The 15,627-nt window shown below is 42.2% G+C and overlaps 2 protein-coding genes across 2 annotated transcripts; both read left to right on the top strand.

Annotated features, from left to right (window-relative positions):
* The first annotated feature begins 2,347 nt into the window (after positions 1 to 2,347).
* sypl2b (synaptophysin-like 2b) lies at positions 2,348 to 5,749 on the top strand. The gene is made up of 6 exons (XM_080469355.1): positions 2,348 to 2,585; positions 2,745 to 2,822; positions 3,196 to 3,314; positions 3,430 to 3,634; positions 4,209 to 4,397; positions 4,474 to 5,749. Exons 1-6 carry the CDS (start codon positions 2,568 to 2,570, stop codon positions 4,594 to 4,596), a joined length of 732 nt encoding a protein of 243 aa, XP_080325481.1. The 5' UTR covers positions 2,348 to 2,567; the 3' UTR covers positions 4,597 to 5,749.
* A 1,633-nt stretch (positions 5,750 to 7,382) lies between these two features.
* atxn7l2b (ataxin 7-like 2b) lies at positions 7,383 to 14,259 on the top strand. The gene is made up of 9 exons (XM_080470171.1): positions 7,383 to 7,497; positions 8,893 to 8,961; positions 9,045 to 9,336; positions 9,776 to 10,062; positions 10,203 to 10,285; positions 10,396 to 10,577; positions 10,666 to 10,840; positions 11,857 to 11,978; positions 12,604 to 14,259. The coding sequence occupies exons 1-9, from the start codon at positions 7,401 to 7,403 to the stop codon at positions 13,298 to 13,300; spliced, it is 2,004 nt and encodes a 667-aa protein (XP_080326297.1). The 5' UTR covers positions 7,383 to 7,400; the 3' UTR covers positions 13,301 to 14,259.
* Positions 14,260 to 15,627: the final 1,368 nt, after the last annotated feature.

Genomic DNA, 15,627 nt, shown 5'->3' with positions numbered 1-15,627 from the left:
CCCAATTTTGAGATTTTCCAGGCTTGATCTGCAGAGAAAAACAAGGTCAACACGCAGAAATAACCCGTCACGTCGCATGATCTCATTTAAATGAATTAGATTAAATGCTTTTTGGTTACTTGGCCTTATCCACAAATAATTCTGATCAGTTCTGTTCATTGCTCAGGTTATTATTTAATTACATTTGTACGTGTGATGCCACAGCGGCTCATTACTCATGCCTGACAACCCATGACTAGTCATGTCACAAGTCATGGGTTGCAAAAAAATATTTCTATCAGTGTCAGTCACTGGCGCTTTGGAAATATGCAAATTGCATATCAGAAAACAAATTGATGTAAAGAGTATCTTGTGCGAAGCATGAACCTTTTTAACCATTTTTTTGTTTGTTGTTAAAACATGGGAGGAGTAGATCAGGTAGTTATGCTGAGTATCTCTTTATCTTTGTGTGTTTAGTTACTCACGCAACCCGTTCAGTGGGTTTTAAGGTGATTTTTCATGTAAATACCACAAGAGTTGAAAATCAAGTAAAATTTTTCTTTTCAATGACAGTCTTCACCTTGGGAATATTTAAAATGAGCTCTGGTGCATTTGCGTGTCTTGCTTTTCTGCTTCTCTGTCCCTCCAGATTCACTCAGAAACTCACACGGCCTGATCTGAAGAGCTGCATTCCTACAAAGGGACTGTACAATGGTGCAGAAGCCCCTCCCAGCAGCAGCCTAGTCAACTAATAAAAGGTGGAGAACAAAGCCACTGTTATTCCTTCGAGATGGGCTCGGCTGAAAGGAGAACTGTGCTTTCCTGAAAGGACCTAAATGTTCTTGTCTGACTGCAAAATGTGCTCAGGAAAATTAACCAGATTAAGAGGACGAAACAAATGTACCTGAGTTTGTCTACTCACCAGAACAAGCGTTTCATTATTACATAGACGGCCTGTGTGTGAGTCTGTTCAGTCCACATTAATGGGAATCATGGGGCACATAGCTGGCTTTGCATATGAGGTCAACAGAGCTCTCTGAGCGCCTACAGGAAAGGCGACCTCTAGTGAAACATAATCACTGTGACTTTGCTGTCACTGAAATTTTTTAAATGCAATGGAGCTCAGTCACAGTTTTCAGTCCATAGCTTGAATTCATCACCTTGGCGTTATGACAACACGCTCAGTGGGTTCAGGGAGGTGAATTTTTCTTTTGATTGTGTTGTTTTTATCCTGACTGACATTATCTACTCTGGTATAATAATAATAATATTTTCAGGATGTTCTCGCCACAAAGGCCACCTTGAGGAGATGACTCTCTGAACTCTCCCGGATTAACAGAATAAAATGTTGAGACTGCACCTTTTTGTCTCTGTGCATTGGTATCACACTCTGTCGGTTCCAACATTCAATATATAGTTTGACTCTACACCGTGGCATTAAAACTATTCATTGGTTTATACATGCACTTTGTGAATTGATACAACATAAAGTACAAAGAAAGGCCACACGGTGGCGCTGTGGTAAACGCTCAGAACTGTCCAGGGTGACTTTTGTCCTCCTTGTCCATAGTTAGCTCCAGCGCCCTGTGACCCTGCACAGTAAAGAACCTGGATGTATGTATGTGATAGATGAGTTTTGAAACTGACTTCCTTGTCTTTGTTCATTATAAGTAAATGTCAACCTCTTTTCCAATCAGCGTATCATTGCATCTCGATGCAATTCTCCCCCTTGGAACAACACTTTTTTCTTTTTTTTTCATTTGCCAGTTGCTTCCTGTCTCTGCTTTATCCTTTTTTTTTCTCTCTCCATCACCTGACTCCAACCGAAACAACAGAAAGTCTCCACTTTTGAGTCTGGTTCTGCAGAAAGTTTCCACCCCTGGTTCAGCAGGTTTCTTCCTGTTCCTTTCCACTGTCTCCGCTGTCTACACTGTCTCCTCTGCTTGCTCATGTGGAATCATTTGGTTTTTCTCTGTAAAACTGCATTGAAACGTTGTGTTTGTGTTGTATATTAAAATGTGTTTTACTGTGTTATAATAGATTAAATTGAATGGACTTCAATTGAATATTAGGACATTGAAGAATGTATTTATTAGTGCATTTCTTGCTCTTTTTTTAATCAATTTCATGCAACATCAAGCATTCAAGTTATACAGTTTTTGATAGTGAAATATAAAAGAAAAGGCTGCAAGGCTTTCTAAGGAAATGTATTAATGCTATTTTACCAGAAAATTCAGTATGATGAGATTACAGGAGATTGATTGGAACTTCTTTTTTTTTTGCAGTTTTGGGGGCATTTATTCAGGAAAGATTTGCCGTTAGCGTCACAAAATCTAATCGATTGGTCATAAAGTGTGTGTTTCTGCAGGCCTGAGCCCTCCAGACTGTGGGCAGTACAAACGGACCCGCTGCGCCACAGCGCCCCCTGCCGACTCCGGAAGACGGTGATCACGTGTTTCCAGCTCCGATTCGCTGAAGTTGGTGAAAAAGTTTGACAAGACCCAAGGAGCCTCGTAAGAGCAGCTAAAGACACGGGGAAAAGAGCTCTATTATCGGCGTGAGACGGTGAATTTGGCCCGGTAGGATCGATGGAGTCCGTCGCTCAGGTAAGGCGCGCGCAGGGACACGCTGACCCCGGGGGAACTGTGCGTCATGAACGGCCACTTTCTTTTTTTTTTTTTACGCGAACACACCTTTTTATTATATACCTCCTCAGCAGTTTCAACAACTCCCTGCTCATCCTATGTCGTTGTTTCGTGCATTAGAAAGTGCTCACTTCAGGATTCAGCCTCGACTTTGGTCCCCTGAAGGAGCCGTTGGCGTTTATCCGTCTGCTAGAATGGGTAAGTTTGATCCATATGTTTTAGTTTGTTTTTTTTCATACCATATGGCCTGTGGCGGAGTATCTGCCTGCCCGAACCAAATGGCAAAAATACGTTACAAATTGATTATGTTGCTTGTCTTGTGACCCACTGCACGCCCCACAGAGCTATGCAACTCACTCCTGGAGACGTGGGAGGTTTTCTGATGTGGTTGCACAGTTTAGTTCTGTCACTTTTAAAAAAAAAAAAAAGAAAAGATGCTCTTATTCCAACACCGACAGTGTAGATGCTCTTGACTTTGTTCTAACATCATCTCCAGGCTCTGCTGTGAGTTTGTAGGTGGACATGGTCCTGGACAAACTCATTTGCCCTTGTCTTGTGTCTGTTCCTTCAGTTTTTCTCCATATTTGCATTTGCCACCACCGGCGGTTACAGCGGCTCCAGCAGCATCAATGTCCACTGTCCCGGAAAGCCCAATCAGGAGATCACTGCCAAGTTTAACTACCCGTTCAGGTGTGTGCGACCAAATGCAATGAGGATGTGAAGCTTTTTGCAGGTAGAAAGGAGCTAATGGACAGAAAAAACTGTGTGTGTGTGTGTGTGTGTGTGTGTGTGTATGTACATGCAGCTTGACGCAGCATCCCTATCACGTCCCTGACTGTAAAGACAACTCCACCCTCACCAATGAATACTTCCTGACCGGTGACCATGCGTCCTCCGCGCAGTTTTACGTCTGTATCGGAGTGTTTGCCTTCCTCTACTGCACTGCCACTCTCGTCATCTATTTGGGATACCAGCACTTGTACCAACAAACGAGTCGTGGCCCTTTCGTGGTACGTTCCTTTTTGTAATTATTATTATTATTTTTTTTGAGTTATTTCATGGAACAAGGTCCTCGTTCAGCTATTCAGAATGTCAAGCAGATAAGTGATCTGTTGTACACATGTGTTCATAGTTTTTGAGTAATTTGATTCACGGAATAGGCAGAAATGCTGACAACAGTGTAGTTTTCATGTTGGGCCACTAGTCGGTGCTGTTGGTGGATTTTGTAATGAAACCACACACACGCATGCTAAAACACTATAAACATTATCAATGGTAGAGACCAAGTTGGATTGTTATTACGGTGACTGTCGACTATATAATGAGTGGAAGTCATGACATTCTGTAGGCCGCCATTGTTATTGTCCATCTGCTCACACGTGTGCAGAAGAATTTTTACTGCGGTTCGTGTCCAGTTGCAGCATTTCTGCCGCCTTCGCAGAGCCCGAGCTTCTCCAGAAAGTTGCCTTTTCCACGGCGACTGAGCCGGAGTGTTCCACATTGGGAGCCGTTTTCATGTCCATGAGCACAAAATCTGTTTCCACGTTCGCCTTCATTAAATATCCTCCTTTCCCGCTCTGTTAGGATCTGATGGTGACCGGAGCTTTCACTTTCTTGTGGTTGGTGTCATCCTCCGCTTGGGCCAAAGGCTTGTCTGACATCAGGTGGGCCACCAGTCCTACGACCATCGTCAAACTTGTGGACGTCTGCAAGCAAGCCGAAGTCTGCACGGCGGGAGCGATGCCGCACCTGGGCCGACTGAACGCCTCCGTGGTGAGTTTCCGTGCAAAAGCGTCACTCGCGCGTTCACGCACGGCACCGGTTTGATTGACGTTTTATCCTCTGGCAGATATTCGGATTTCTTAACCTCATCGTGTGGGGCGGCAACTGCTGGTTCATTTACAAGGAAACGCCGTTCCATAGATCAGCCAACCAGCCGGCAGACGTGGAGGGCGGCGCGAGGCCCTCGTAAGCGCCCAGCTTCCTCATTTCTGAACGTCTAACGAATAGTGTTAATGAATGAGTAGTTTGGCTGACAAGCAGAATCTTGCTCGAGGTGTAATGTACCTGTGAAACTGCCTGCTTAGTGTTGTTTTTTGTTTTTTTTGCAGCTGATATTAGTTCGACTGGTTTAATTTCAAACATGTTTCCAAAGGCACTAATACTTAAGTTGGCTGAAAAATTAACATGTAGGATAAAAAAAAAAAAAAAAAAGCGTTGCTTTAGCAGGTGCTCAGTTTTCATGTTTTAACATATTTATACCCAAAATGAAAAGTCCCTTATTTCAAATCGCAGCTGTGTGGTGTTTCTGCATGATATACTCACCATTGAATTTCCTTTTAAGACTCAGGGTTGATAAGTGTTAAAACAAAAATGTAGCCAGTTATTAAACCAAGCAGTGCATTTGTTGTTCAGACAAGTAGAGGCCGAATCTAAGTTCAGTTTAATAATACAATGGGCACCAATATGGGATTCTATGACCTTGTTCATTTTCTATCATAGATCATTTGAGAGAATAATTCAGACGCCAATGTGAGATTATTTATAGCGGGTAAGGGAAATTTTATTTGAATTTTTTTTGTTTTTCATCAAATTTCATCAATTCATTATGTTTGACTAATGGCTGAGTATAATTTGAGCTTGTTGCTTCTGACCATTCAGAGCTTAAAAGAATTTAAACTAACTATTACTGAGGTCAAGTTTTCAGGTGTTTTCTTTAATCTAATTTTTTTGGTTCGTCTTTGTGATAGTTAAGTTGTGATATTCCTGTTAAGGCCCAACAGTATTTCAAGCCCACTGTGCCATCTATAATATAACGTCATATAGGTGGCGGTTATGTTACATTTTTCTAAAACAATTGATCTATGAAGTTTTCAAAAAAAAACAAAAAAAAACCTTAATCACTTACATGCCATTTTGTGTTGCTCTTGCTCTACGTCCTTTTATTTGTTATAAGGGAATGCAAGCTGTTTTCTTTACTTCTGCCATTGTTACAACCTTTTCTATTCTGCTGTTACCAAAATCACAGACACAACTTAAGATCTTGTTACAATCCCCCCCCCCCCCCAAAAAAAAAAATATTATGTGGACCTGAAATGCTGTGCATCAATAAAAAAAAGAACTGGAGGTGTTGCCTGTTTCTTTCGCTGGTAGCTCACGTACTCTACACGATGTTCCCCAATTCGGCTAACAGGAACTGATACAAGTGTCTCTCTCTCTCTCTCACACACACACACAGGAAGCCACCAACATTCAGTCAAACCAAATAACTGGAGCAGTGTGGTGAACCCTAACTGACATTGTGCATGACTGGTCTTCTTGCTAATCGTTTACTTTACTTTGCTCTTGACAGGGAACCAGGATGTTGACACAAATCGGTAGACTCGGCTGTATGAACTGAAATAAAAAAAACGACACGGGAGCACAAATAATCGAACAACCCTTGTTTATTGAGGGCTTATCTCAGAACGGAGTGCTTTCCAACTCAAAGTGGCTAAGTGCACATTATAAGGACCTTGAGGTATTGGTTTCACTGTTCTAGTAGGAGTAAGATCATTTTTAATAATTTTTAATTAGTCAGTCTCAATTGTGATTATTCAAAATAACTGCATGATGGCATTTATTTCAAAGAGAAATATATCAGTTGCATCTTGTTTTCATCATGTGGATGATGGTAAGTCAAACCCAGCTCTCTGTTTAAAGGCTCCGTACACCGAGGCCCCTCTGTGGCTCAACAGACAGAGGACAATCGTCAAGGTGTCTGTTCAAGCTGACGGTCGAGAAGATTCACTCTGAATACTTGCCGTTTTTATCTTAACCTGGCTTTCCCATCCTGCTCAGAGAGGCTGGAGGGCAGACGTGTCCGGTCCGTATTCTGCAATTCTAAAATCCAGTGACAAATTGTATCATTCATAGAATAATCAGAGAGGAAAATAAAATTAACCTTTTGTAAATTCAGAGATTGGGTCGATCAGTGGCTGCACTGGAGGTCTCCGCTGCTGGCTTAGAGTTGCAATTCTTCGTTGAGCTTCTTGTATTTTGCAGAGAAGATTTTTTTTTTTTTAGCTTCAAGTTGAATATTTTCTGGCTGTAAAAATCTGTCCGGTGCAGTCCTCTGGTCCTCCTGGGTACCGGTGACTCCCCTCGCTTCAAAATACCAGATAAAAGCAGTTTAAACCCCTCTTTTTATATCCCTAATCTACATGCTTTGCAACATACACAGTTAACTACACATGATTGGTGCACCACTCCTCAACAACCCTTATGATTGGTTTCATGTTTCTACCTGTGACCTCAGGATTTAGCAAATGTGTCACGTGATTTTTTCATCACTGCTGGGAAAGTTATGCTTTCCGTGCCCGTCATTGCAAAGATTTTTCTTTACCTTTAGTACATTTCACAACCTTTTCCAGTAACACTTCCCCAATTTACAACAAAAACACTATTTCATAACTTCTCTGATTATTACTCCAATAATCACAATTTTACATCTCATAATCAAACATAGATCATGAAAACACATTTTTAACACTTACATTTATCTATGACTGCACTCGGCAAGATAGATAGGTAGATAGATGTCGATTGTAAATATATATGTCAATACTTATTGTATTTTTTTTTGTTTCCATAGTTGCTTTTTATACACTTCCTATATTATTTTTTTTGCATTTGTTATTTGTTTACCTATTTGCTTTATATTTATGTAACACAATGTTCCTGCTCGCCCCCGAGCACCATGACGCGCGCCTCGTGAACGCGCGCGCAAGAGCAGCAATGGCCGCCTTGGATCGGCGAAATCTTAATCTCGACGACTTTGTCGGATTAAACTGGAGTTGTTGGGTAGACAGGGTGAATATATTATCGTCTGACGGTGAGTCGTACTCCCCTGTCTCACTGCTGATATTCACCTTGTCTTCGTTCGAGTGTCCTGTGATTTATTTTGCGTCTTGAAGACTCAGAAAGCTCAACCCAAACAAAAGACCCGTGTTTCGGAAGAAGTGGTTTCCGTGTTAACTGGCGACCGACTTCCTTTAGCGTCCCTTGGTACTGCTAGTAACAACAAATGTTAACAACCCGACAGTATAGAGACTCACAAGATGACCGAAAAGTTATTGTAAATGCTTTTAAACTGCGTTCGCCTGGACAGCTACCAATTATCTGTCGGGGTTTAAAACATCTGTGGTCACTAGCAGCAACAAGGGACGCTAGAGGAAGTCGGCCACCAGGTAACGTGGAAACCAGTTAATTCGAAACACTTGCCGCATCCTTGTGCAGGTACCTCCAACGTTAAACAGTAAACACTGAATAAAACCATCGTTTTTGATCAATATGCAATGTAACCAAATCCCGAGAGGTAGATTCAGTGCTAACCTATTGACTCTTTTATTGATATCGTTAGCTTGTCAACAACAGTTACTTGATTATTTAGTTACTTGAAGATTTGTTGAACTCGTTAACAGGCAGCAGACATAAATAAACCCCAAACAAAAAATACTATTTTTAAACAGCGTTCATCCAGTCAAACACTTTAAATAGAAGAGAAACATCTCAAGTCTGCACATCTGATGGGGAAAACATGATCACAGACACTGCTTTGGTGGTCCACTATTTATATTATTTAATGATGACGACACTATAAACACACAGAGGAAAGAGTTTGTCATCTGTGCATCAGAAACATGTTCGCCTGCACAATGAAATTCTTTCTCTGCTGTCCACAGAGAATGCCGATATTAAAGTAACAAATAAAAGGACATGCAAAATTATTATGCATGCAGTGCAATAAAACCGATAAGAAAAAGGATGCTATGTACAATATGTAAACACAAGGTTGTGCAAAATTATGTAAGCAAGTGTTCCTGTACAATGAGACAACAGGAGTAATCAGAGCAGCATGAATAGTGTTTTATTAGTGGGGTAGTGTGTGACTCCCGTCAGCTATTCAGTTTGTGTGTGTATAATTGGATATAGATTTATTTATTTATAAAGATGATTTACAAGGGAAACATCTAAAATACTGCATATGTTCACATGTCTCCCTGATCCAAGTCACTTAAATGTGTGCACACACACACTCGACAGGACACACACAAAGATATGTGAGATATTTCAAACGCACAGAGACATTGGGAGGAGTCCAAAACACTGCATGTGTTCGATGTCTCCCTGCTCCAACTTGAACTTGCGTTCACAGTGTTCATGACAATAACAGTCGGTTATCAAATGAACAGATATCTACACAATGCTGACTGTTGTTGCTCTGCAGCTGGCTCTAATGCCGAGGACAGCAAAAATGGGACGGGCGGGCCTGAAACAATGACCCTCAGGAAAGAAGGTGAACACTGACACCATCGTTATGAATATTCTCTCAAGTCGAAGCCTCAGCGATGACGTCCCGGTTTGCACCCTCTCCTGCAGATATGCATACATTTGGCCGTTGTCCTGCGCATGATGAGTTCTTCCTGGTGGTGTGCAGCCACTGCGGGCTGGTGGTGAAGCCTCAAGCCTTCGAGAAACACTGCGAGAAGTGGCACGGCCCCGTCATGTGGATGTGTGGCCAGTCGCCCGCTCAGGCTGCTCAGCAGCGACCTTTGCCCTCCTCAAGTGCTTCTTCTGGTACGAGGCGGCAGAAAGACGGCGGCGGTGTGTCCGCAGCGGCGCTGCCCGGCCACCGGAGCAGACCTTCGAAGGACCACAAGGAGACCGTCAGGTACCGTTACAAACTGTTTATGTATGAGCAGAATGTAAATGATGCTTCAAACTTTACAGGTGTATGTCATAGAAATTGTGGCAAAGTTCAAACAGTAGCTGAAGCTGTGGGTGGGATGTCATCATGAAGGAGGCCAGCAGGGGGAAGTTTAAAGTTTATACTAACTGAGCCTGTTTAAAATCATGGATGGATAAGGCAAATCATTTCTGAGTATTATCTAAAATTATTATTTAAAACAAGAATTTTAAGAATTTTACCACTGTTTTTGTTTAAATTATTCCGTCATGTAGCTGATACAGTGGACCATTGATTCCCTTTAAAAAAAAAAAAAAAATCTCCATTAATTTGGATCCCATTGCAGTTTTTATCTTGATAAATTTGTGACTTCCTTTGAGCTGGAAGAACAACCTAAAGTTTACCTCTCCATCTTCCTCTTCAGTTTATCATCAGTGAAGTTCACAGAGGAAAAGCCTCCTGTCCTCCACCCATCCTCCTCCACACCTCACCCCAGGGTTCCTCCGCGGCCCTCTGCATCTCCACCTCCTGGCCACTCCTCCTCCTCCTCCTCCTCCTCCTCCTCCTCCTCCTCCTCCTCCTCCTCCTCCTCCACTACTCCCCTATCAGAAAGGCCGTCTGTTCAGAAGTCGCCAGCCGGGCCGTCAACTGAGCCTCCCTGTTCCCTCCGAGGAATGAGAACCTACGGCCGAACGAACAAAAGCCTCAACAGTGAGTCTCCTGTTCATCCTGCGTCTCGTCATTTCACTTCTGTGCCTCGTGTGTCTTCACTGACAGACATGTCGTTCAACACGAGTTGGAAGATGTAACGTGAATGTGTGGCTCATTCTTCCATTGTTTCATGCTCACAGAAGGAGAAAGTGAGCTGAACAAACTCTGCAGTGCTCTGGACCCAGAAAAGAAGAAAGTGTCCGGCCAGGAGCTGATGTGCAATGTAACTAAAACATTTATTCGCCGCGTTGCTGTATGTCCTTCACATTCACTGTGAAAACCTCACTTTTTTTTTCCCTCTCTCTCTCTCTCTCTGTTCTCTCCTCTTAACAGACGGACTCGTTCCAGCAGCAGCAGAACGAGTCGGGAAAGTCGCAGGATGCTGATGAGCAGAGAGCGGCGTCAGCAGGCCGAGACGCAGAACAGCTTCTGGTCAAATCCAAACATAAAAACGATGGAGAGGAGAAGAAAAGTACTCAGGGCGGGAGCTACAGCTTCGGCAGCAGCATTCTCAGGTATCTGATTAACTTCAGACTGCACACGTCCGTTTTGATTTGCTGCAGTTTGCGTTTGAGGTAAACAATCTCTCAATTTAAATTGCAGGTCAAAGAATCCAGCAGAAAGCTTTCCAGCGGGAAAAGGAGGCTGCAGTGTGGAGGTGGAAGTCAAACCTCAGTTCTCCTTCAACCACAGCCTGCTGTCCAGCGAGGGCAGTGAGGAAGAGGAGGAGGAAGCCGCAGACCTGCCCGCTACAGCCTGGCACCCCAAACCTCTCGGGGTGAGTGAAGACACTCCCAGAAGATCATTTTTCAGGCTTATTGTGATGAAGGTGAACACCTCTGTGTCCACAGGCCGACTGAACTGAAACTCATTTGATCTCCCGAGAAAAATCAAATGTTGCATATTGACCTAGAAATCAAAATAAACCCTTAAATCATCCCCCCTTTTTTTTTTAGTGCAAATGAGTACAACAATGTGCACTTGTTGCAGTTTTATGTGGAGCAGATTTATGCAACATTTCAGATCATCTTTTCATTGACAATATAATTTACTGGAGGGAATTAGTGGAGCATTAGTGGATTGATCAGAAATTATCAATGACGTCTACACAGTGGACAAATGTTTGCAATAAAATGGAATGATATAGGAAATTGAGATCAATACTTCACAGTTATAACGGTTGTTACACTCCAGTGGGCGTGATTGACATTCCTTCGTTCACAGCTGCTAAAAGTATAAAATATTAAATGAGGGAAAAAGTTTTGTTATGGTTAAGTTTATTAATGGATTTGGTTATGTCCTTATTATTATGTACTTATGCAAATATGTTGTGTTATGCTTAATGTTATCTTACCATAAAAATAACTTTTTGGACTCTTTATTTAAAAAAAAAATAAAAAAAAGTTAACATTGTGATTATTTTCAGGCAACGTCATCTTGAGGAGGCTGGACTGGTAAAATTGTGCCATAATAACCTTTAAATTAAAACTTTTAATGTTTTTCTCCTCATTGTGGGACACAGTATATGTGATGGGAATGTCTATATTTTCTCAACAGCAACAGAAAATTTCTACAATTTCAACATGAAGCAAAGAAACAGTGAAATGTCAAAAGAAAATGTCATGTTTTGCCATCCAGCCGCTGAAAAGCAAACTGCTCTAAAGCGTTCTGTTTCCCCAGCGCTTCACCACAAGTGTAAACATTTCTTAGGTCCAGTTGGCAGGAGAGGAAACCTTCACCTCTTTTTGTGTTTAAAAAAAAAAAAAAAATCAACAACTTCTTTCCGTTTTGTAGCTTTGCACGTTTGGATGTCGCACGTTGGGCTGCAGCATCTTCACCTTTGATCGGCGTTTGCACCGCCTGCGCTTCGCCCTCAGCGCCATGCTGGAGCGGCACGTCAACACACACATGTGGAAGTAAGTGCCGCTGCTCTGTACGAGCCTCAGTAAGTAACCTGGACGATCTGCAGCCAACATTCAGGAGCGGCTCCTTTCTGTCCTCGAGCTGTAAATCCGCTTGTGGTTTCTTCCCCGCAGAAATCGACACGCCTTTATGTCTTTAACTAATCTCATGATTGTTTAGTAGTTATGAATAATCCTCTTACAGGGTTCAAACAGCTAAAGAGAATTGCAGATTTCATTCGTTATCATCAGAATTTAATTTGTCATTATTGTTCAAATAATCACAAGGGAAATGGTTTGAGGGCGATTTCGCCCCAAGATCAGGGGTGTCAAACAAAAGGCCCGTGGACCAAAACCGGCCCGCAAGAAGGATTTCACTGTATTTTGCACAGAAGTTTTAATTAAAATTGGTTTTATGTTGAGATTGTGATAATTTTTCATAGTAATTGTTTAGTTTCTGTGAAAATTTAGACTTTTTCATCACGTGTACTCTGTACCACAACAAAGAAAAACTTTAAAGTTTAAATTTAAAGGTTGTTATGGCGCTATTTTACCTGTCCGGACTGACTGATAACAAACATGTCGATTAGTATTTATGTTAATTCGTTGATTTATTTATTTATTTTTTAAATCTCTCCAGAAGAATGCCTCAAGTCTCGTCAGGTCTCAGATCGCATCGTGTCACAACTCCGATCGTAGGAGCGGCAGTCAGGACCGGAGAGAAACTCTCCAGATCCGCCGGCTCGCTCTGCCTCGAGTCTACCTCAGTGGGAAAACTAGAACCCAAAAGTCACCAGAACTCCCACGGCACCAAACGGCCTTATTCCTCCATCGCCGCGAGGCCGGCTCCCGGTCGGCGCTGTGACCTCGCCGGGAACCCGGGAAGCGCCCAGCCGAGGAAAGAAGCTGCAGACCCGCGGCGAAGCAGCGAGGACAAATCCTCCAGATACATCAGGGATCGGCCCCTTCATGAGAAAAGCCAGCCGCGAGCGTTCTCCTCCTCCTCCTCCGAGGCGGTGGCGGCGGCGGCCCGCGGGAGCCCGCCGCGCGTCAAGAAGCCATGTCGTCCTCTGTCCCTGAACCCCCCCGAGTGTTCCTCCCTGCCTGCGCCGACGCATTGCGCTCCCCGCAGCCGGAGGCGGCCCCCAGGAGCGCAGTGCAAGGCTCTGGATTATGATCACAGACCATTTGTTCAGAAGCGTAAAGGCAGCGGGGACTCGCTGTCCAAGACCCCCAAGTACAAATGTATGTCGTCCCCTTCGCGCTCCGGCATCGTCTCCATCGAGACCATCGAGGACGTGCTCGGCTGGGGTTTGGAAAAAAGAGCAGACGTGTGAAGGGTGTCCCAGCGTTTTATAGCAGGGGTGTCAAACATGAGGCCCGTGGGTCCGATCCGGCCAAAGCACCAAGAAAATTGTAAAAAAAAAACATATTCAGAGAAAACTGATTTATTTGAACAGATTTTTTAAGAGTCGCGACACGGCAAGAAAAAATATCACAGTTAAAAATTAAAAGTTATTATGGCACTATCTTACAGTGTTACTCAACTAGAATCTGCTTGACACCCCTGGTTTACAGTAAATCGTTGAATAGAGCACAGAAAGTATTTTTAAAGGTCACTTCTGTGTAAATCTGAGCAGCTCTGTACATTTGAACCCAACAGTGTTTTTCTCTTGAAGCTGTTCTGGGAAAAGCGGGAGCGACGGATGGATTGATTTGTAAATGTTTACATCCAGTGTGTGTCGCCGATGAGGTCTGCCTTAAAGGGACCGTTCAGAGAAGCTAATGCTAACGCGTAAAGTGTGTGTGTGTGTGTGCGCGCGGGTATGCGTGTGTGTGCATGGTTGGCACATAAATGTGTTTACACAATGTTGTTTTGGGGATACATGTGAAGTGAATCCCCATGAAGTAAGTTATTACACTTTAAGGTGGACTCACAGTTTCTAGGCTTTTTCGCTGTTTCGTTACGGGTTAGAGTTTAAATGATTGTAGATCAGTGTGATGTCCCTTTAAAGTCATGGAGACAAAACTGTTGTGTTTACTTTTTTCTTTTTTTGGGGGGGAAGTTTAACAACCTTTTATATGCACAGTCGTCATCAGGAAAACATATTGGTATGCAAATGACTTTGTGTATTTTTGCAAAAATGTTTTTTTTGTTGTTTTTTTTTAAATGTCATGTTTCAGTTTATAATCAATGTGAGAACATAAACATACCTCAGTCTCCGCATTATGCTGCTAAAATTAAAAAAAATTAAAATAAAATCCTGGTGGAACAATTAAAAACAGTTGATTCCTGTTCTGTGTTATTTCACTGTGTCTATTCAAGGCATTAACCTTCCAGTCTCAGTTTGATCGTTTTGGGTTTTACACTTAATATTAATCGCTAACGTATTGATAAAATATCAGATTATCTTGCTGAAGGCAGTTTCTGTTTTGATTGAAACGGTATAAACTGCACTCCTAAAACTGTCACGTTCAGTGTTGCCTATCAATACACTGAAGATTCCAACTACTGAGAGGGGAGTGAATGTTTACATGTGGACGCACTACCACAATCCTACCACTAGATGGTGCAGAACCATCAGTATGATAAAGCTTCAGCCATTCCCACCAGGTTACATAAATGCACATCATATACTAACACTTGCTATCTATCTATCTATCTATCTATCTATCTATCTATCTATCTATCTATCTATCTATCTATCTATCTATCTATCTATCTATCTATCTATCTATCTGTCTGTCTGTCTGTCTGTCTGTCTGTCTATAAAAAAATATAGATTTTTGAAAAAAGATTTCTGAGGAGTAATAACACTGAGACCCGAGCTGAAATATCAGTGATGCTGCCATGGAAAATGGTAAACTAGCCTCAAAGCATTGACTTTGTAAAAGCATGCATAATGCAACAGCTATAGGAGAATTATATATATATTTTTTTTTCACTGTATTTTGCACCAGAAGTTTTTATTAAAATTGGCTTTATGTTGAAATTGTAGTAGTTTTCCATAGTAACTGTTCAGTTTTGTGAAAATATAGACATTTTCATCACTTATACTATGTGCCACGACAAAAAAAACAAAAAAACTTTAAAATTCAAATGTAAAGATTTTTATGGCACTTTTTTTTACCGGTCGTGCCCAGTCACGGTGAAATTGGGCTGCATGTGACCCCTGAGCTGAAATGAGTTTGACACACCTGATCTACAGGAAGCTCAGACAAAACACATGTCATCTGTGTGGCTTCAGTTTTTCCATTAGACGGATTATTCTTACTCATCAAGTAATTTCATTTAACAGTAATCCGACATGTTCTGTCTGTGTTGTGTGACAAGAAGCATACATATCTGAGGGGATAGTTCCAGCTGCACAATTATAAAGAATTAAACAGCAGTAAAAGTAGAGACAGGACAACGTGCAAATATTGACCTTTTATTAGGTCAAATCATACGTATATCAGCATTCTGTTTTTCTTTAATGCCTACTGCTTTGAATCTACCCTGAAGTCAGAGCAGCTTTGAAGCAAACCATGCAAATCCATTTTCACTTTAGCTGCACGACCTTTCTATTTTTTTATGCCAGTGACCGGCCGTCTCATCGCTGAAGCAGTGGTCAATAAACAGGCTGCTGAAAGCCCTCGTCTTGTGCTGCAGAGGGTCTCTGAA

This window comes from Lipophrys pholis (assembly GCF_963383615.2).
Source record: "Lipophrys pholis genome assembly, chromosome: 8".
NCBI lineage: Eukaryota > Metazoa > Chordata > Actinopteri > Blenniiformes > Blenniidae > Lipophrys > Lipophrys pholis.
This window is presented reverse-complemented; position numbering and strand designations above follow the sequence as displayed.

Bases quoted from the DNA above. Each gene is read 5' to 3' on its own strand.
- sypl2b (XM_080469355.1), top strand. The intron at 3,635-4,208 runs GTACGTTCCTTT...CCGCTCTGTTAG, and splicing joins CGAGTCGTGGCCCTTTCGTG to GATCTGATGGTGACCGGAGC. The intron at 4,398-4,473 runs GTGAGTTTCCGT...ATCCTCTGGCAG, and splicing joins GCCGACTGAACGCCTCCGTG to ATATTCGGATTTCTTAACCT.
- atxn7l2b (XM_080470171.1), top strand. From the start codon at position 7,401: ATGGCCGCCTTGGATCGGCGAAATCTTAATCTCGACGACTTTGTCGGA. The intron at 8,962-9,044 runs GTGAACACTGAC...CCTCTCCTGCAG, and splicing joins AATGACCCTCAGGAAAGAAG to ATATGCATACATTTGGCCGT. The intron at 10,578-10,665 runs GTATCTGATTAA...TTTAAATTGCAG, and splicing joins TTCGGCAGCAGCATTCTCAG to GTCAAAGAATCCAGCAGAAA.